Source organism: Perognathus longimembris, chromosome 12 (genome assembly GCF_023159225.1).
Source record: "Perognathus longimembris pacificus isolate PPM17 chromosome 12, ASM2315922v1, whole genome shotgun sequence".
Classification (NCBI taxonomy): Eukaryota; Metazoa; Chordata; class Mammalia; order Rodentia; family Heteromyidae; genus Perognathus; species Perognathus longimembris.
In genome coordinates, this window is record NC_063172.1 from 26,190,862 (window position 1) to 26,214,620 (window position 23,759).

Below are 23,759 nucleotides of genomic sequence, written 5' to 3' on the forward strand. Positions count from 1 at the left end.
CAATTTTTATGTCACTTTATAGTTTTGTAGAAATCATCCATGTTGGTACATAAATAACACTTTACCAACATCTCTTAATTCCTCTGTTTTTTTAGGGCATGTATTAAGTCTGTAGTACCCTCCAAAGCCTAAAATATTGCTAAATGTATAACAGAAGTAAAATACTTTTAGAAATATAGAGAAAAGCTGAAGTAAAGCTTTAAGAGTACAGTAAATGTAAAATAATTTATGAGTAACATTAATCTAACTTCCATATTTATGATTTCCACATATTATATATACACATATGTATATACACATGCTTATTTTTTTCATCTGCCCTAGTTATCTACTCACAGAAAAATTTCAAATATTTACATATTACATATAATTGTTTTAATTTTACCCATTTAATTAGAGCATTTTCTATAAGTTTAACATAAATAAATTTTTAAAATATTTTCAAGATTTAATATCTTTATACTAGAAAAGAATGAAAAATTATGAAATAAAAATGGTAAGTTCTAAGATAAGTTACAAGTAAATAAAAACAGCAAAGAAACAGTAGAAGAGACAGACCTGCATATCTTCTTGTGGAGTCCACTTCTTCTGTGGTCACATCGTATTATGGACAGACATAGACAAAGGAGATGGGTATGAGTGGGTATACTCGAAAGGTAAAAGTGATACTGAAGAAAAGGGACCCATGTCATTTTGAGAAAGAACCCTGTGTGCAGTTGTAGGGAGGATATAATCAAATACAAGTCAAAATATATAAGAGCTGATGGCAAATTAGTAAAGCTACTGTAGTTTAGCAGAATTGGAAAAATTAAGTTAGTGGGGAAAAAAAAAAGAGAAATCAAAAGTTTGCTGTTATTTATGTATTGTTAATCCCGAACAGATGCTAAAGAAAGATAGTTAGTAAAACCAATGTTACTTGCCTGACCACAATAAAAATCTGCGAAAACACTCTTTGATGTTATAAATAGTAATAAAATAGTTCTGAAAAAAATTTACTAAATACTTATGCTTTTATAAATTTCCAAATTAACCAGTACATGTATGAAAGTAAAGTACAATCCTAATTTAGTTGAATAACTTCAAAATAGTAAAATGTTACCATAAAATGCTATAAACTGTAAATACAACTAGTTATAAGAATGAAAAGTTTGTTTTATTTTATTATTAAAAATCACGTTAATCTTCAATTTAGATCATTTTTCTTTGATCATATTCTTCTAGCCTTAATTCTTATAAGCACAGCAAACATATCATTCGTTTCTACTAAAGTTTAGCCATCAAAACCCAGTATCAACTGAAATAGATATGGTGGATGTTTTAGAAATAATTTTTTTCACCAGTTATTGGAGAATAAAAGATAGTTTGTACAGTGATTAAAAAGCAAGAGAAAACGTAATACAGTCAGTATCGGAACAAATTCTTTCAAAATGTTAATGCGCTAATATTAATATGATTCATGTAGATAAGTGATGAAGCCAAAATTGCCCATTTCAATTACCCATTTAGCTCTGATATGACAAAATTCTTAAATTCCATATTCAGTTCTTCAACAGCTGTATCATGGCTTTTGATTGAGTTAAGGAAAACATGGTGAAATATGCAATTCCTAAGGAAATTCCTAGAACAAATTTTTTAAGATTAGTAAGAATATGAATTTCATAGAAAAAGGAAGAAAACCTTTGTTTCTTCTTAGAAAAGAGAAGAGCTGGAAAGGGACTGGCACACTTAAAAACATAACAATTTTCATTCAGTAAGCACATTCTTTCAACTCAAAATCAGACACCCATTAGATTTGGATTTCAAGGGCTAGGCATATGGATCCAGTGGTTGCATGCTTGACTATCATGCCATAAGTTCCTAGCTTTAACTTCCTAAAAGCCCACTATAGAAATGTATTTCAAACAGAAGGCTGCTACTATGCTTGACTACAAGAAAAAAAAACAACGTATCTTCCTGAGATGTATTCATAATCATTAAAATGACACATGCCATATATAATTTTCCATTTTCAACCCCCCCATTTATTAAAATTGATAAATCAAAACACTAGACATATCAACAATGTCAGGCAATGCTACATTGTATTATATTTTGCTTAGTGGTTACACACGGTTTCTCTAGATACACATTTACTGTATATGCTTATATTGTACTAACATAGTTTTCCTCATGTGTTGAAAGGATACTGGTATGAATTGGATAAAACAACTGTGTGTATAAATATATATATACATGTATGTGTATGTATATATATCCTCCATCTCTAAGAATATATATACATACACATATTCACGTGTGTGTGTATATATATATATATCCTCCATCTCTAATGTACCATTTTATTTTTTTCAGAAAACATTGAAATTACACAAACAAATAAATCTTCACCATTTTTTTTTCTGTATCCTTGATTACTTTCTAGGGTATTTACTTTCTTTGACACAATGCTATTCATATTGTAAATTCTCAATTTATTCATCAACTTATTCTCATGAAACAGAGGCACATGGAGTACAACTGACTTACCCAGGTCACAAAACAAGTTCAATGGTAGAGCCAGAATAGTGTAGAAGCCTCCTGATTATTCATTTTCTTTTACTAGTTGCTATATGACCCAATAAAGAAACGTGAAATAAAAAGTCAAACCAGGAAGAAACAAATAAATACTCTCGTGGAGTTCCCTGAAATGGATGTATATTATATAATATTTAGTTAGAAAGATTTCAAAAAGAAGTTAAATGATGTAATTGATCAAACACGCCATTGCTTTCTTTCTTGTAAGGAATATTCTAAAAACCGTATTCTTGGAGCCAATGATATTAAATAATTTTTCAATGATGCTACAAAATTTATATTATTCATTAAGGCATGAAAAATCTTAACAATGATGTTACTACTGATTTAAAAGACCTTTAAATCATTTCTCATTGTTTAGGTAAATATGTTGAATTAGTAAGGAGGTCATAATAGAGCTTCTGAAAATATATCTTTAGCAAAATAGTATTATAAATTACAAAATCTCAAAGTATAGCTACAATTATACCAAATACACCTAGAACATCTGGCAGGCATTCTTGCTCTCCTTGTGACAAGTATTGTTATGCATTATTTACATTAAAATGGCCTAATTTTAAAAAATACTTCCCATGATCTTATTTGAGAAATCATTTTATGTAAGTGCTAATAAGCAATGAATACTTATTTTACATGCAGTATGAATATCAGACCTCAGTGAACCTTGAATGAAGCTAAACTTTTACCATGTCTGTTTTTCTGCCTTTCCTTTCATCACTACTGTGACATAGTCAAATATACTTTTTGGTGTTGTCAGTGACAGTTTGAAAGAGAACTCTTTTTGAATCAGTTACCAGAATCCTCTATAACCAAAAACACAAATTCTCTTTGTACACTAGATAAATTTTTTTTTTAATTCAGAAGAGTAAGAATACTAAAGTTCACTCTTAGGTTCCCATTAATGCCATTATTATGGATGTACCTTTGTTTTAGATTTATTAAACACACAAACTATGTAAAGAAGACTGCTCATTGCTCATTGTTGTTCATACCCATTATGTTACATGAAAGAAACTATTTTTACACATTAGAAGGAGATAAATGAATTTATGAAATATAATGGAAATTCCTAAGCACCTCTTAAAACACATAAACTTTTCTTCAAGCACCATTTCATCAATATTTTTTAAAGAAATTGCATAAAATTCAGGTTGCATCCTACAAAAAGAATTTATTTTTAATTAAGAAATATATAACACACATACATATACACTCTTAAGCTGTCAGTATTTGATATTTAAAATAAAATTCTACTAAAGACTAACTATATATATATATATATATGGTCATTATATAAGCCCATACTTTCATTGAAAATAGTCATAATGCCAGCTGATATATAAAGTTTTGAATAAATCCAAAACTTTCCCCTAGTCACTAAGTTTTAACTACATTTCACCCTAAATTCAAACTAAAATAATTTATAACCATTTTTTCTTTAAAAAGCAAATACATCAAGTCTGCACATCCATGAATGTAATTTTCAGAAAGTTTGTGATGTCTATTTTAAAGATATTACCACTTATCATCAGTTACGACAGGTATATACTTAGTCCTATTATCAGATTTAACTGTAGTTGATTTAGCATATATTCTAAATGTTCCTGTTACAGAGAAACATGCCTAAGTTTTAAAGTTTATATTAGAATCTGCACATAAATACAAGCATGCCATATGTAAATTTATTTTAGGTCATTGAGTTTTAGGTCCTTTGCCCCTCCCCTCCTTTCCTTTTTTTTTTCTGTGTCCTTTCCTATGCTTGCCCTCCCTTCCCTTCCTTCTTTCCTGCCTCCCTCCCTCCTTTCTTGCTTTTCTCTTTCCCCTCCTCCCCCCCTTCCCTTTTTTACTTCCTTCCTTAAGTGATTGAAAAAAAAAGTCTGAAAAAGATTTCAGTGCCTGTGCAATGGCTTGGTACGAGATCTTTGTGATATAAATGGATGACTGTATTTACTTCTGAGGATGCACATAGCTTTAATTCCTGATTACACAAGTTGGTTATTGCCTTAAAAATATTCATACATTAAAAATACACTTTTTATAGACTAATGTTTCATTGGTCTTACATCACACTATTCTTCATCAATAATACAAAGTATTAGCATTCCACAATAATTAAGGAATCATTTTTAAAAACCCAATAATAACTAAGAACATGACTGATTCACTTTTCCAGAAATGATGAATTACACTAACATCTTATTGGAAGAATAATTTAGATCACTATGTTAGACTGAAACACTTTGATACACTATCAAGGCACTAAGAATAAGAGATATAAAATGTTAAAATCATTCAAGAAAAAATTTAATAAGAAATGCACTCACTGCCTTACATATAAAACTGTAACTCCTCTGTATAACACTTTGACAATAAAGAAATGGAAAAAATTAAAGTCTAAAGTTTATTAATGAAATAATTCATTAAACATTTATTTAAGATAAATTTCATAAAACATAATTCCAAACGTAAAACTAAGAAAAATCACTCACATTACCACAATTATAAATTCCCTAAAGAATATAATATAGGAATGTCCATAATATAAAATTAGATATAACCACTATCTAAAACTTAACTATGTTAAACTAGGAATTTATGCACAAGTTAATGTTATATGTTAAGTATAATAGTGTTATAATGTTAGTATAATAAAAGCTGTTACTTTGAACATTTTTCATTTGCAAAAGATTACATAAGCATATGGTACCACAACCAAGTATTTCATTGCCTGATTTTTGTCCAAAATAAAAAACAGACAAAAAGATCTGCCAGACTTATTTTTCAAGGAATATATAGCAATATAAGATCATTGTTATAGTTTCAGAGTAATTACAATTAAACTAGCTCAGTCAATCCCATAATCTTCTAAATACACAGAAAATATATATTAGAAAGAAAATATATTACAAAAAATAAAGGTTGACAATACTCATGAATAATATCAATCACTGAACACATCAGAAGTTATTTAAGATTTTATTTCCAAATAGAATATAAATGACTCAGTCGAAGAGTAGTTTCTCATTTTGGAGAGTTTGTGAACTGTGTTAGTTCCAAAACATTCATTGCACCCAGTAAACGTTTTCTGCATAAGTAAAAAATGAGACTAAAATACTATGCAGAGATGTTTTCCTCATAAGCAGTAGAAGTACAGATAAATTTACAGAGCAAAAATAATAAATAAAATATGGTAGTTTAAAAGAACTTTTAGTAATACTGCTTGTAAGAATCAGACATTTTAAAAATACAGACTATATATACTGGGGAACTCTTGATTTACATTAATAATGTTTAACTTTATGATTCAAACAAAATGTAATCCATAGTCGACACAAGAAAGATTGGACTAAATATTATAAATTATGACATTTAAACTATATGTGGGGGCTGGGAATATGGCCCAGTGGTAAAGTGCCTCACATACACAAAGCCCTGGGTTCAATTCCTCAGCACCACATACATAGAAAAAGTCAGAAGTGGTGCTGTGGCTCAAGTAGTAGAGTGCTAGCCTTGAGCAAAAAAAGCCAGGGACAAATGCTCAGGCCCTGAGTTCAAACCCCAGGACTGGCAAAAAAAAAAAAAAAAAAAAAAAAACAACCCAAAATCCCAAGCAACTACTATATGTGGCATTTGTTTATAATTTAGGCTCACACCAAAGGATTAATATGACAATTTGTCATTATAAGGACCTACATCTACACAGCTATCAGTTAAGTTAGAGACCAAAGTAAACCACCTCTCTTTGCTGACCACCTCTCAGGAAATCCTGGTTCAGAAATGATAGATACTATTCCATGATGTTTAACATCCATCCACCTATGTAAAGTATGCCATGTAGACTAGCCCTTAAGTTCTTAATCTTACGTTTAAAGCAAAAGAAAAAAAATTAAGTGATACTTTTACTAATTTACAATCATATTTACGTATATACTTTCACAGAATAGCAATAAAAACGGGAAACAGTATATGCTATTGTTATATCTCCATTTTTACATGTCAGGTTTTGGCTCAAGTCTTTGGGAACTTTCTAATATCACAAGTTTACCAGAATAAATGCCCAATAAGGAACATTTAACAATTAGAAGTGACTGCTCAGATTTTAGTGCATAAAATTATGATATAAAGCACTGATAAGAATATACTAAATACAATAAATGTTGTTCAATAAAAAAATGATTCTAAACATGTCCTCTGTTAAATTTAGGCTCACAAACAAGGTGTTAAGCATAGCCAGCTCCACATGATATTCGATTATTTCCATTTCTTTTTATTACTCCAGAGTTTTAACCATTAAAAATATCCACTACATACTCGTCTTAGGAACAAAGATTTCTGAAACCCTAAAATTTAACATTTATTTTACTACTTGAACATATTGTATACTTTCTTATGATATTTAGGGTTTGAATTTGAGAATAAATTTTCAAAGTATACAAGAACCCCCACAATTTCTAAAATATAAAATTATATAAACAATTAAATTATGCTATGGTGAGACTATAATTAAATTAATTTTCTCCTACTGCATACATCAATTTTTAAAAATTTCATCTGTGTGACTGAAATTGTTAGCTAAACATTGAATTGTTTCATGGTTTAAATATGCAAATGTAGAGATATAGGGTTACAAACATGCTCATGTATTAAGTGTGGCACAAAAACAAACAAATAATGACTGTGAACAGTATCATATAATGTAGCAAGGAAAAAAAATTTTTGCCAGTCCTGGGGCTTGAACTCAGGACCTGAGCACTGTACCTGGCTTCTTTTTGCTCAAGGCTAGCACTCTACTACTTCTGGCTCTTTCTATATATATGGTGCTGAGGAATGGAACCCAGGGTCTCATGTATGCGAGGCAAGCATTTTACCAAGGAAAGATTTTGTTTATGTGCAGTCCTAGGAATCTAGCTGAGGGTCTTGATCAAGAAAGGGAAGTATTCTACCACGGAACAACATTTCTAGCTTGGGAGATTTTTATAGTAAGTTTATTAAATTTTATGGTAATTTATTATTATTATTATATTTTACATAAATCATAAACCATAGCAATAATTTTAAACTTTTTACTTTAAAGTCTGCCTAAATGTTATACTAAGATAACCATTATTTTATAAAATAGATTTTTTTTTTTTGGCCAATCCTGGGGCTTGAACTCGGGTCTTGGGTGCTATCCCTGAAGTTTTTTTGCTTAAGGCTAGTGCTCTACCACTTTAAGCCACAATACCATTTCTGGCTTTTTGGTAATGAATTGGAGATAAGAATCTCATGGACATTCCTGCTGGGGCTGTCTTTGAACCAGTCCTCAGCACCCTGAATAGCTAGGATTATGGATGTCAGTTACCAGCACAGGAGTTAAAAAACAGATTTTTTGTTTGTTTGTTTTTTAAACCGAGAAAAAGCAGTTTTAATAACACGCACACATACATTCAGAGGACTTTAAACAAGATGTAGTATAAAATTTTAAAAGAAAAACCTAAAAGGAAATCTGCATTTACTACCTAAGAGCTGGTGGATGAACTGGTTGACAGGACTGCCTGGGGAAAATAAACGCACAATGAGGTGCACCTACAATGCCAACGAGTAGGAAATCATCACCAAGACCACTAATGACTGTGTGCTTGTCTTCTGTTCCTACTTTTGCCTCCTTAGAGACAAACCAGCATAGCCATTCTAATTCTCCAACTCAGTTGCTTGTAGGTTCACTTCTTAAAATGCTTATTTATATTTAAAAGTTACTCTTGGTTTAAAGACTCCACACATTACTGGCCCGCCCCTACCAACTAGATCTGATTTGATAAAAACACAAATGCTCCAGAGCCTGGATGACAACACATCATTACCTATCTTTTACTGAGGAGATTTCTGTGAAGTCAAAAGCAAGCTACTAATTGCATTTCAAAAATAAAACAAAACACCAACCTTCCAAAAGGTGACAAAAGGCACCACTGCCATCAGGAGATAAGACAGAAAATGTACAAATGCTGTTACTTTACTGCTACATAGATGCACTGTGAATGGTGAGCCTCTTCACGTAACATGATATAGCAGAATTATATTTTCAGTAAGAAAAGCAGGTTAGAAAAGGCAAAGATACACACAAAAGCATAAACACAAGTACCTTAATTTTCTGCTTGTAATAAGGGTAATAAGTTTGACATACACATCCAGAAAATTAGACAAGGTGATTTTTTGGCACAGACATACTGCCAAACACACCACCACTCAGTGCAAGCTTTGTTTGCCAAGACCCCAAAGTGGCCTGACATTCTCTGTGCAATGAACATTTTCTCCCTTGCTTGTACCATCCCATTCACTGGGCAAAAACAGGGGAGACAAAGCATGGGGGCTCAAGAGGGAGAAGGGAAATACTTGATTTGGGAGGAAAACCATGGGCTTCTTGTGCTGAAAGAGAATCACATAATTTCTGTGAGAGTCCAATGGAAATACTGACTGGACCATGACCTGGAGACTGAAGACCTCTACCAGCGTCATAAACAGTGGCCTAAACTGACGCCTGGCCATTTACTTTAAAGGGACAGATTAAGTATTTTTCTCTAATGGAAAAATAATTTAAAACATTTTTTCCCTTATTGACTGCTAAATAAAAATGTATCAAAGTGGTTTTAAATCTGATGGATGGCTATCTGTTGCAACTGCAATATAAAAGGGTCACTTTAAAAAAAAACCTGAATAACCCACTTGTTCCCATCAATGTACACGATTAGAGAATATTTACATACTGTAATTACAAGCAATATAAGCAGTATTTTATACTTTGAGATTTTATACACTTTACACAATGCAAAATGAGAAAAATATGAACACTTATAAAATTACACACAAATAATGTATCTACAAAGTATTAAATTACAAAGTGAAAGCTCCCATTGCTGGGCAGACAGATGCCAGAGTTCAAGCTTTCTGTCAAATATAACTCTTTGTATCTATCTCTTTAACCATAAGTGGCATTTTGTAATAATACCCTTGAGAGGTAGTATCGAGATAATATTCTTACCAGTAAACTCAACACAGAATAAAACTTTTGTTGGTCTGACTGTTGGAGTCATTCGGCTTGGGTTCTTGCAAACTAAATTTATCTAATCTTACTTATAAAATCTCTAACTGCCCAATACTTGACATGAGCTCAAAAGTAAATGATAAATTTAAGATAAAATGGTTTTTACTCCTAAGCCTCTATTTAGAGGTAGAAAGTTAGTTTTCAAAAGTGATTTTCTTCCCTCTCAAACCAAAAACATCCATTCCCCTTCACTGTCTTCCCCTTCTAGAGCTGGAGACACGGACTGCTCTACAAAGAGCAAGTCACCCAAATGAGTATATTAAGAACAACAAAAATAGTTGGTATTCTCTTTCAGGAAACAAATCCTAAAAGGGACACTTGGTCAACAAGAAAAAACAGATTTTTAAGCGAATATTTAAAAATAACATTTCTCTTCCAACAATGAAAAAATTTGACCTCTTAATGTGTATTCAAGTTTATTATACTTTCAATATATAATGTCTTACTAAATTCAGACTGTCATTTGGGATTTGCCATCTTTCTTAACTTTTTAGACTTACTATGTTATGTGATAAGTTTTCTCAAAGGACCCTCTTCTTCTTGATAGCACTTATCACAATTTTAATAGCTTAATAACTAATGTACTTATTTTTAATGTATATTTTTCCATATGTATACTTTATGAGAATAGTTGCTTTGTCTTTTGTGTCTATTCCAAAAATTCATTGTCAATTACAATCTCTGGCACAGAGATGGCAATATATACTTGTTAATGACATAGGTTGATTTGCACACTGATATACATCATATATATGTATTTATATATTTAATATACACACATAATATTTGGTAGTTCTGCTGGTTATACTCAGAGCTTTGTGCAGGCTAGGCACTTTAGCAATTCCACCAACACTTTTTGAGATAAGATCTTGCTTTATGTCCATGCCAAACTGGAATGGGATCCTCTGAGTTGTGATTTTCCCACATAACTGGGATAAGTGTGTGCCAGTATGCCCAGCCATTGGCTGAAATTGAATCACACAAACTTTTGCCCAAGATGGCCTCAAAGTGTAATCTTGATCTTCACCTCTCAAGTAGCTAGAATCACAGAATTGAGCCACAATCCCAGTACATTTTGAAATATACATTTTAGAGCTCTAAGATGAAATGATTTATTGTGTACAAATAATCTATACCATTTTTAAAACAGCCAATTCAAATATTAGTACAACTTCAACTGAATTTTTTAAATTTGGATATTTTAGTTTTTCTTTATGTGGTAACAAGGAATACAACCCATGATCCCATGCATGTTAGGCAAGCACTCTACTACTAAGTCAAGTTCCCGGCTGAATTTTAAGGCCAAAAAAATGTAATGTACTCTCATCTAATTTTTAAAAGAAATACTGATTCTTCAGTTGATTGATGTCTGCCTGTTTTCTCTCTTCCTTCCAAGAACTATAAGGCTTTATATATTCTACTTAATCACATCTTTTCAAGAAGAGAAAAAAGTGAGAAAAGTACACTTAATTTCAATTTACTGTTAGAATTAATTATTTTTAAAAGTTTTAACTGAATCCATCCTCTTTGTTGTGGTTTGGTACTATTTAGGGGCTATATCAATTATATATAAATAAATCACTGTCATTATATATGGTAAAGTAACATAATAACATTTGTACCTTAAAAACAGGAATGGCCTATAAAGACAAACTTTAAATAATATGTTGAACTTTCTATAGTACTTTTTAAGAAAACAAATATCTCTACATTAAGGTACAATCAAATATAGGTAAAGCAGATACTCATTTGTGCTAATTCAGAACAAAACAATTTTGTCCTCCCCAAGTCTACATAGATACTTTTCTCAATAATCTTAAAATATTTACCACTCTAACCTACATGGGATCCACACATAAAGTTCACACCAAAATGAGAAAAATGAGGCACAACAAGGACACACGCATTAAAAAGCATGAAATGCAATGTTTATAGTCTCATGCTTTCATGTGGTTTCCAAACCCTGACAAACCTGGCTCAGATTGGTGTTTCTTTTTCGGCAATGGTTTATCATCACTTATTGTACCATTCACCTTTTTCTGCTGGTCTTCCCATGTAACTTCTAGTATAAATCAAGAAAACAATAATCAGACCTTGTCATAATCATTAATGTGAAAAATTACCTCAGAAATTGAAGAGTATTTTTCTTTGGGTATTTATCCTAAATTCTCACATATGTACTGTGACATATGTAGAATAATATTTTAAATATAAAAATGGAATATTGAGTTTTTTCATTATTTCAAAATCCAATGCCATAAGCTTTATTTACTATACTTTAAAATGTGTTTTCAGTTAAATTAATGATTCCAAGGTATGGAGAAAATAATACCTAATGATAATTAGGATGCCTTCCCAAATAATGGCCACTTATTTATTGTTATTAGATAACACTAATTTTACTTTAAAAATAAAAATTTCACTAAGTATTGTTTTATTGTGATAAAATTAAATGTTCATATGTAATTAAAGAAACATTTACATATATCATATGAAACTGAATTTCAATATGTAAAAAAAGTTATTTTCTAATACACATAGTATCTCACAACTAAAAAAACTCACATTGTAAAATAGTTGCACAGAAACTTTAATACAATAAGACAAATTATTTAGTAGACAAATTAGTATCATTAAATATGAATTATATGACTTACCTAAGTTTGTCTATGATTATTTCTATAGTGATACAACACTCATTGCTTTAGCAAATATATACTCAGCATCTACTATAATCCTTCCTTACACATCTATTAATTATACATTACACATTAACTTTATATAAAATATTCAACAATCTATAGTCTCATAAACTGGTTTGTTGAATGGTAACTCCTTTGTACCATTACTTAAAAATAATAAAAATATAATTTCAATCCAGGCACCAGTGGTTCATGCCTATAATCTAAACTACTCAAAAGGCTAAAATCTGAGAATCACAGTTCGAAACCAGCCTGAACAGAAAAGTCGATGAGACTCTTAACTCCAATTAACCCCCAGAAAACCAGAAGTGGCCCTGTTGCTCAAAGTGGTAGAGTACTAGCCTTGAGCAAAAGAGCCTAGGGACAGTGTGTAGGCCCCACGACGAACCAAGAAATTATATATATATTTAAAATATAGATAATAGGACTGGAAAGATGGCCTAATGGCAAGAATGCTAGTCTCATATACATGAAGCCCTGGATTTGATTTCCCAGCACCATATATATACATATATATATATATATATATATATATATATATATATATATATATATATATAAAACGGCCAGAAGTGGCATTGTAGCTCAAGTGGCAGAGTGCAAACCTTAAGCAAAAAGAAGTCCGGGACAGTGTTCAGGCCCTGAGTCCAAGCCCCAGGACTAGCATAAATAAATAAATAAATAAATAAATAAATAAATAAATAAATAAATAGATAGATAGATAGATAGATAGATAGATAGATAGATAGATAGATAGATAAATAAATAAATAAATGCATGAATGCATGCATGAATGAATGAATGAATGAATGAATAAAATAATATAAAATATAGATAATATTTTAAAAAATAGTCTATACCCAGTTACATTTTCTTGAGAAAAACATAGCTTATGAACTTCATAAGCAGGTAAAGTACATTTGACTTAGACAATGGCAGGTGCTAAAAAGACAAACATGATCTGAGTAAGAAGGGAATGAAACTTCTAAGAGATGATGACATTTTAGAATAGCCAGGAGAGTGTTTTCTAGAAAGGCAATTTTTGAGTAAAATTGTAAGGAACAAAGGTAGTTATATGAGAATATAGCTCAGGTAGAAACATGAAAATGCATATATTCTGAGGTTGAAGCATATGTTATGGAGGAATGTGGAGGTCACTGTACTAGAACACAGTGAACCAAGAAGAAAGCAAGAGAAAACTAGGTTAAAATGGCAATGGAGATGGAAAATGAAGGAGTGAATACCATATACCTTGTTGATATTATAGTAAAGAGATTCTCTGTCCACCACTTAATCTTGTTCTGATAATCATATATTTTGTCACTTGCAATTAGTTTCATTAACATTTTTAAAGCTAATATAAGGCAAGTAGGCATTACAAACTATGCACATGCTAATCTCACAAAGCTTAACTATGCCATATGTTATACCCTGGCCCCTTATCTACATTTGAATATAAATGTTAGAATACTTGAGTATTTAATAATGTTAAAACAGATTCATAGTTATATAAAACCACTGTCAAAAACAGAAACACTACACTACAATGCCAAATGTGGTTTTCAAATTATTTTATATCCTTAACAGGACTGACTATGTTTTCCCATTCTTGAACCTCAAATAAATGTTATTAACAATGACAACACATTCCAGTCCAGAATCAACTCTGTACTAAAGGAAATAAACTTACTGTATTGGAAATATTATACCATGTGTAAAATTGAAGTATTTATTCTCCACTTAGGAAACAATCTGATAAACATAGAATATAAAATTTGAAAATAATAAATATGGAAATAACTAATGGAAACAGAAATCCTAAACCTCTTAAAGCATTGCACAAATTGTTTAATAAATCCCAATACTTCAGTTGTCTTCTGTAATAACAATGACAGAGCCATCTGCTAATTGGAAATTGTAACACAAGAAACAACAGACTAGTTTTTCAATGTTGGAGGAAAAAAGAAACTCATTAATAAAGAATATTTGTTGATACTGAATGATCACCTTTTGGTAATCTTCTAAGAAACATAATAGATTTGTGCCTAAAATCATATGCCACAGATATCATTTCTAAAAATTATTTCATCTTTCACCATTTTGTAGTTTTTGATGTTTCAAAAAAGTAGATAACATGCTATATTTGAAGTGAGATTGGGGTGGATAAAGGTACAAGCTGCTTACTTTAGAAATATGTTCATTGGTTGACAGTATCTTCTGAGGTGTGGAGAACACCATCTTGATACCATATTATATTAACAGTTGATATCATAGTTAAAGGTAAACTGATAAAAGAGGTAATTGATACATCCTTAGAATTGAGCCAGAATATTGTCACTATTAACTAAGTGTATGACTTTAGGCAAGATTTATATATTTTCTGACTGAGAAAGCTGAAAAATCTGTAGTTGTCCAACTCTAACATTACAGAGTACCTTTTGACTATAATAATTCTAGACTTGTTAGTAACATTAGAATTTGTAGAAAAGTAACTACATATAAAGATGATGAAATGAAGGTACTAAGAGTTCACAGTTGTCCCACAGATGTACCTACTATTAAAACTCTACCTTAAAAGGCAGCAATGCTGGAGGTATCACAATACCAGACTTCAACTTATACTGCAGTCATATAACAAAAACAGCATGGTATTGGTACAAAAACAGAAAAGAAGGCCAAGGGAACAGAAGACACAAAAATAAAATCACACAGAAATAGCCATCTTATTTTTGACAAAGAAGCCAAAAATACGCACTGGAGAAAAAGAAACTTTTTCAACAAACAGTACTGTGAAAACTGGCAATCTACATTACATGCAGGAGACTGAAACTGAATTCCTATCTCTCTCTTTCTCTCTCACATATATATATGTGTGTGTGTGTATGTATGTATGTATGTATGTGTATATAAATATATAATAAAATCTACTGAAATTGTTCCAAGAATGGTGGAATAAGGGCAAGTGAAAATGGAGGGGAACTGGATGGGATATATTGTATGTTTGCAAATGTCACAATAAAACCTTGTATAACCAATATATATATATATATAATTAGAGATCTTAATGAATTGAAAACAGCAATAATTTTTTCATTAAATATTTAGACATTTAAATAAGTTTCTTAATCATGGCATGAGTTAATGGCATATAATTAACATTTATTTAGAAACATGTTTGGGATTTGAAATTCCTAATCTTATCTCACATTTATTTTAAATGGAAAAACTTGACATTAACTTTGTAAGTATTCGATAATTTAAAGAATGATTCTATTCATAAAGGCAACTATCAAGTGATTTTTATAATACATTTAAGAAATGCATAGGAGTATACAGTAACTAGGTGTCATCTAGTCTTTACCACACCACTAGTCTTCATCACTACTATATTAGAACTATGACTTAAAGGGAAAACAAAGTTTGCTTATTAATATGATTATTTTGTACAATATTTTTCAGTTGCTTTAACATACAGTATCATGGGTAAACACAGATCTGTTCATCAGCTGGTTTTACCAGTTAGAAGAGCTGCTTGCTTTAAAGAGTAGTATTTGTTGGCAGCTTCTCAACAATGTTTTATGTCCCAGTTGATAAGTAATTCAACATGAAGTTGAATTTTATGAAGTGGTTCTTTACTAAGTATTTGGTGGTTCCACACATTGTATTCATTTTTTTTTTTACAAGGGGGGGCCTTTTCTTTGAGAAATTTTAATCAGTGTGGCTGCAAACTCACAGACATGTTTATTTACCCATACTTCCCTGTTAACATACATGACAATCACATTGTAATTAATACATGCTTTCAGCTTGACTTCCTGTTCTTTTTCACTGTATGAATCTATCATTTATTTTGCATTTCTACATGGTGTTTATTTAGGAAAGAAATAAAAGTGTCTACAGAAAAAAGTAGTTGTTAGTAATTAGAATAATTATCCGACTTAACAAATAATTAAACAAACATTACTGTACTTGAGTCTCAATGTAGCATATAGCAATGAGAGAAATGTGCTGATATCCTTCTCTTAGTTGAATGAACTTGGGTTAAGGGTCTTGATTCACACAGTTGCTACTGTGAAGATAGACCTGGAGCTAAAGTCCAAAAGTCCATATTCCTCCTCATACATCATATCACTTTTGTAAGATTAAAGTACTTTTAACAACAAAGATAATTTTGAGATTTTACTTGGGATGTCAGCAATGAATGGCCTTGAAAAATGGTTGAAGTTTGCAAAATTCAGATGAACAAAAGGAGACAAAGAGCAAATTAAAGAGGAAAGACTTCCAAAAAAGAAATGGGATGGTGGGGAAAGAAACTAGAAAATAACTTTATCTGGGCTTCATCTCCCTCAAGTGAATAAACTTGGAAATTACGAATAGGGAGAGAAAATCTTCGGGGTTTTTTTTGGAGTTTATTTATTTATTTTATTGTCAAAGTAATGCACAGAGGGGTTACAGTTACATATCTAAGGCAGTGAGCACATTTCTTACCAAACTTTTTATCTCCTTCTTCACTTTTCTCCCACCTTCACCCTCCAGGGTTCCCTCCCCATCTTCCCCTGAGATTTACATTTGGACAGCATATTGTCTTCTAAGTATTGCTGTTGTGCCTGGGAATCTGGCTTAGTGGTAGTGTTTGCCTTGTATGCGTGAAGCCACAGGTTTGATTCCTCAGTACCACATCCACAGAAAAAGCTGGAAGTGGCTCTGTGGCTCAAGTGGTAGAGTGCTAACCTTGAGCTAAAATAGGCTCAGGCTCAGAATTCAAGCAGGGTGGGGTGGGGGGTGGGGGGTGGGGGGAGGGAATTGGAGGGAATCCAAATATACAGGATATTGAGGAACTAGAGAAATAAAAACTTGAAAAGGATCAAAAACTCTTAGATGTAAAGTTGAAGACATAATGAAACTTTTAAAGTCCTAGTAGACTAAACAGTTCTCTGGCTTTGAGAAAAGTTTTCTAAGCCTTTATTTTTATACACACACGGAATTAATAGAAATAAATTCCATGACTGTTCTAACATACCATGAAATAGTTTATGCTTCGATCCAATCTTATTAACTTCAATTATTTATTGCTCTTTGAGCTATCTGGTCAAGAATAGTACCAAGAATATGAATTTCTAAACGAAACTGATAAAATATGCACATACATATATTGAATAATTGGTTCAAATACAGACCATAATCACATTTAGCTTAACCTTAAATCTAATGTCTTCAGATTGCACTAAAAATACAAAGTTACACCAACAGCACTAAGAAATTGTAATAATAGCAAACAACATATGAAAGTATTCTAAGCAATTTAATATATCAAATTATTTTTAAAAGCAAGTTTATAAGTATATCTACTGCAAGTATTGTTATTTAGAATGGATAGAATTTATCACTGTCATCTTCCAAGGTACCTACTACATCTTTCAGAATCCCTCTCCATACAACTCAATTTTCCACATTCACTTACTTCCCATAAAGATTTGTATGTGATACCAGCCCAGAATGCTCCCTCAAGAATATTCACATTTTTATGTTTGATAAAATAAGTTTGGAATGAGTATGGTCAACTGAGGTTCCATAATCATTGTCAATATGAATATTTGCATACAAGATCAATGGAAATAACAAGAAAACAAACAGTCTAGAAGTAAATGGTGTGACAGTATTTTAGGCAAGTAAAGATCAAGAAACAAAGGAAGCTAGTAAAAGAGAACATTAGTTAGTAAACTCTTTACCCTAATGACTTCATTAAATATAGCATCTTAACTTAGTAAAATTCACTTGAATACAAAATGGCATTAAAATGTTTTGTATCCAATAACTGACTGAACACTTAGGAAGAAATATTTTAGTCTTTCAGTTCACTGCTCTATACTTAATACACATCAAAATTTTCTTTATATCAAATGAAGCAAAAATTTTGAAAATCAACTTTAGATAAGAATTATAAATGTGTAATTAAATGGTATTAACAGTTAAATTTTGATTGTTTTATAAAAACACTCATTTATAATATTTGACCTGTTCTTCAAATTTTTACATTATTCTCTCCTTTAAAATCATACCTTAGTACATGCATTAATGAATACCATTGCAACAAAAAAATAAATTTATTTTAGTTATAACTGGATCTTGCATAGTACATTGTAAATATTACTATTAAAAGATGAAGAGAGAAATATATTAATTATTGACTATTTCATCTGACTTACTAAGGCACAAAACTATTCACATCTTAATTTGGCTCAATTACAAGAGCCAAATATTACAATAAAAGAGAATGCTAATTTTTATATAACATTTTAAGATGTTGACACTATAAATTAACATATGTACCCATACTTGATTATCAATTACTTCAAAACATACAGTTCCTATTTTTGTGAGTTTAGTTGTATTATTTATGTTATTTATTATTTCTGCTCATTATTTTGATTCATAAGTATTTCATTTTCTACTTAAAAACTGTACTTTAAAATATTTTAAAGTAGTCCAGTTTAAAAACATTTCTGAATTGAAAAGTATCTATATTGTGCTTTGTTAAATGAATAACAAATCGCCATTACTTTCCTCAGACACTTGCCATTTACTATAATAAACAATGCAAAATTTCCAATTTTATAGTAGATATTTGAGAGTATTATAAGAAGATTAATAAGAATTTGAAAGGTAGGTTTCTTATTCAGAAATAAAAAGAATATATGCTTAAATATTGGACAACTTAAATTGGGAGTATTTATACTTCCATAATTTAAGAAAGTATATTCACACAATTACAAATATCAATGAAGATACATAACATATAAAAAACTATTTATTTTATTTTAGACTTGCCTTTTTTCCCATTATTAGGTAGGTTTGGTGTTTTATTCCCATTGTCTTTGTCATTGAAAACAGATAACAATGATTAATAATTAAGATAACTAAAAATCCAAATAAAAACCAAGCATTGCAAAAGGTCAAAATCACACACTAGAGAAACCCATGCAGTAAACATAACAACTCACACACACACTAATGAACAAAGAATCAAGCATATACTTCCTATTCTACAGGAAAAGGAATAGAGACAAATACATATGCTTTTATGCTAATTTCTCAAATGAAGCAACTTAGTAGTTAATTAAGGATTTCACAAAATGACAAATGGATTCCATTATGCTAATAGAACCAATATAAACAAAAATGATACTGACTATTGCTGAAGTCCTCTGATAAATGCTATTCAAAACAATTTCACATTTGGAGCCAATTAATGAACAATGTGAAAGCTTTAAGTATTTTTATGAACTAGTCTGAGATAGAACAGATGAATGGAAACATTGACTATTCAGTTAAATGCAAATGAAATTCACCTTTACAATATTCCATAAAATGTTAATCCTATAGCATTCCAGAAATATAGAAGGTGTGGGAAACTCTAGAATTCAGAATACTAGCTAGAATGGAGGAAGGTATACATTTCTATAGCTATGCAACTAAAATTGCCATTGTTTCTGTTATCAGATATATCCCAATAAGGTTTCTTATCTTAAAAAATTACAAATCTAAAAAGTTACAAATATTTAGCAATTTGCAGCTTAAGGTATTTTAGCTTTAAAAAGTATAAAGCTTGGCCTGGGATATAGCTCGGTGGCAAAGTGCTTGCCTAGCAAGTGCAACATCCTGGGTTTGATCCCCAGTACCAAAAAAGAAAAGACAAAAAAACAAAAAAGAATAAAGCTTCAGAGAATGCATCAATGAAAGTATATATTATGCACCATATGTGGGTGAAAAACCTACACATAATGGCATTATTTTCTCACAATGACAAAGAAAAAAAAAGCACATTAAGTATACTGTATAAAGTGAAAATCAACTGAATATTTGATAAAATTAGATTTAAAGTTGGCCTGTATTGCTCCAAAATTTAACTTTTTAAAACAACTTGTCAGATTACATGAGTTTTGGATTTAATTCTGGTTTCAAAAGAAAATAATAATTACTTGATAAAGCCTCTATAAGCATATTATTGGCCATACAGTACTTTGTGGTGTATAAGCCTTTCAAGAACATTCTGACCAAACATGGAAACATTATTATATATAATTTAATGTTACAAAAGACCAGAAATGAAGAAAGCTTTGAAAAAGGATGCTACAAAAGGTAATTTAATTATGACTGTCAATAAATGTTTCTGCAATATTAAGCTTTGAAGAAAAAAAGGAGTAAACACAAAGTTAATTGTCCTTACTTAGGAAATAATATAGCGGGAAAATAAACTGTCTCTTAAAGTTGGAAATCCTAAGAGAAGCTAGAGCTCCTTTTACTCAATGAGGCAAAATCTAGTTTCTAGTTGCTACTCAGTAAATATTATTAAACAAATAACTGAATGTAAACTAAAGATCAGAGAAAGGACGTGTGTATTTTGGTCAAAAGCACTTTCACTAATTTGATTACAATGTTAAGAAAAATATTCAACAAACTTGGTAAACTAGTCTGGCATATTTTTACCTAGATAGCTTATATTCTTCACTAACAAAACCACGTAATTAAAAATAAATACTAAAAATTGTGTTGTCTCTTGTATATTTATCAATGTAGAACCCAAAGTCGTAAGTTTAAAAAGTTAAACTTATAAAACATGAACTTCTTTATTAAGACACAGTTAGACAGACCTGCCTTGACCTCTTCTCCCTGCTTTTCCACCCCCTCTTCTTCCACATGCCCAGTTTCTTCAATAACTTCTGTATTTGAACAAGTAAAGAAAAAGATAATACCACATAGGTGTGTTCATCACTTTTAAATGAAGACAAAAAATTCCTGATGATATAAACAAGTGATAATAAGATGAACACATTATTTTAAAGGAGTTTCTGGCATACTATGAAAATGCAAATAATCTTGCTACTAGTAAAGTTACTATTAGCATTGTCTGCTTTTATGGAGCTATAGATTTATAAATGAGAAGTTTTTTATATTTGCAGTAAACTCTAAAATATAAGAAGTAGTTGAATAACTAGGTAACATGGATAAAGTACCTTGTCTATAAACTAAATATATTATTAGAAAAACAGGAACATATCACATTTCTTCTGAAGAAACAAACACAAAAAAATCATCATCAAAGTCTAATACTAATAATAATAATAAGTAATGCCTTACATTTGTGGAGTAAAATATTTTTCTCAATTAAAAATAATAGTACCATAGTCAAGATAAACTAAATTTTCAATTAATTTAGCCAACAGATAATGTAAAATAATAAGCTAAAATTTGAAGCATTAAATTAGGACTCACTCATGTTTTCTGCTACAAATGATTAGAAAATAAGATTTTAAATTACAAGTTGTAACAATCCAAATATAATTTAAGGTAGACCATCAATTGATAGTCTATGTTGGATTACAAAACCTTTACCATCACTTAAAAGTTGAAGACCTTGAAAAGAGTTGTTATATAGCTCTTTTAAAATTAAAGAAACTTATAAGATCATGTATTTACTAAAGTCTCTATGTTCATATTTATGAAACATGTTTAAAAATCAACCATACTCTTAACTAAAATAAAACAAATAAAAAAGGAAAAAAAATATAATTGGATCTATTAAAGAAAAATTGTGATTTTAATAGGTTCCACAGGTAGAAAAAATGGTAAAAAACATTGTTGATAAGCCTCTGAACCTCACCAACTCGTACTTCAGTATCAGCAATGTGTTTGGTTTTAAAGCATATTTATAAAGAATGGACCTGGTTATTCATATCTTAATAGACCTGCTATAATGGCTATTAAAATTGAAGATTAAGAAAACTCATAAATTAAATGCTTTACTTCATATGTAAATAAATTTGTTTACTAACGATGTTTACAAATGCTGATGAAACAACATGTTCCATATACATATTACTGAAAGTAATGAAAAGTAATTTAAAATTACAGACTCTCAGCTTTTTGCAAATAATTGACACATAACAATATTGCTGAAATCTTATGACTCAGCATAAGAGATGATTGACTACAGCATCACTGGATTGCCCTAAGTAATAGTACACAATAAACAGAAAGAATTACAAAACATAAATTGGTTATTATTCTCTTACAACAAGGACACACTTTTATCAGCAAGTTATATAATTTAACAAAAGCACTGCTGCTCAAATGTGATGTTTAAAACTTTGTTACAAATAGATTACAGGAAATAAATTTTAGTATAAACATAAAGAATGATGAGATTTTTACTATTTTTTGTACTATTTGAGGTAGCTTTTCAATTTCTAAAAAAATACTGGAGGCATTCATTCAACAAATATTTATTCAGGACCTACAAAGTGCCAGATATTATTCTATGTGCTAGAGATTCATTAGCCAACAAAAGCTAATAATTTCAGAATTCTTTAACTAGCAGAAAATTCTCTTTATTATCCTACTGAAATATGACATTTTAGACATAAAAAATTGTTTTTCACACTGATGCAGAAAGCATCGTTTGATAATAAAAGCAAAAACATATTTAATTTTGATATACTATGTAAGCAGTCTTGCTACAACACGAAAAATGACATAGGAAATATAAACCACAATCACTAATTCAACAGCTTTCTTTTCTGAGAAAGCCTAATTTAATAATTAAAATATCATCATAAAACAAAATGAAATATATGATGATAAATACAGCTACACTATATGTACATTCTCAGTGACATAAACACAGACTGCAATTGACATCTTTGGTGAATCTCACCAAAATCTAGAATCCTGCTTATAGGCAAATGAAATTTCTTACAACTAAATATTAAAAAAAATTAAAAATAAATACTAACATGTCACTTAAGTTTAACTCTGTATTCATACTTAATGAATCAAAGTAATGTAACTCCTTGGTGTTATTTCTAGCTAACATAAAATCTGAATAATTTATCAGAAACCATAAAAAATAAATTTACTATATGTAAAACTATATAATGAAGGGACATCAATTGCAGTTGGGTTTATTTTTGCTTACATAGCCCCCCAAAAGGCTGTCAGCACAAAACAAACCCTCCTTTATGTACAGACCTTCATAAGATTCTATCTCCTTGACGCCATTGTCTAGGGAAAATAATAATAACAACAACAACAAAAAGAAAAGGAATAGAAAAAAGGAAAAAAAAGGTAGGGAGGGGGAAATCAAAGCACAAGGGTTAAAAACAACAGAAATTTTCAAAGGCACAGAATGTATAGTTTATCAAAGAAAAGTTAAATGGTGATTTAAATATGTATATATATAGCTTTTCAAATTACACTCATATACCAAATAAAAAGATCATTTTAAAACGATACTAAAAATTATTATATTCTGTTATATTCATGCTTTTAGAGGCCCTCTGTACAAAAATTTATAGTTGTTTAAGAAATACATTCATGTGTATATCAGGAAATATTACTTCTTATGC

The 23,759-nt window shown here is 30.3% G+C and overlaps 1 protein-coding gene across 37 annotated transcripts in view; it reads right to left on the reverse strand.

Annotated features, from left to right (window-relative positions):
* Rims2 (regulating synaptic membrane exocytosis 2) overlaps window positions 1–23,759 on the reverse strand; it is a 380,757-nt gene that overhangs the window by 114,023 nt on the left and 242,975 nt on the right. For 5 of the 37 annotated variants that reach the window (XM_048358554.1, XM_048358559.1, XM_048358570.1 and 2 more), the window contains one exon: window positions 23,383–23,415. The exons of 20 other annotated variants lie outside the window; for them this stretch is intronic. In XM_048358554.1, coding sequence (XP_048214511.1) covers window positions 23,383–23,415 — 33 coding nt within the window. Of the gene's footprint in view, window positions 1–558; window positions 589–8,175; window positions 8,185–23,382; window positions 23,416–23,759 lie in introns of all 37 variants that reach the window. 12 more of the 37 variants (XM_048358546.1, XM_048358545.1, XM_048358537.1 and 9 more) reach the window with 4 other exon arrangements.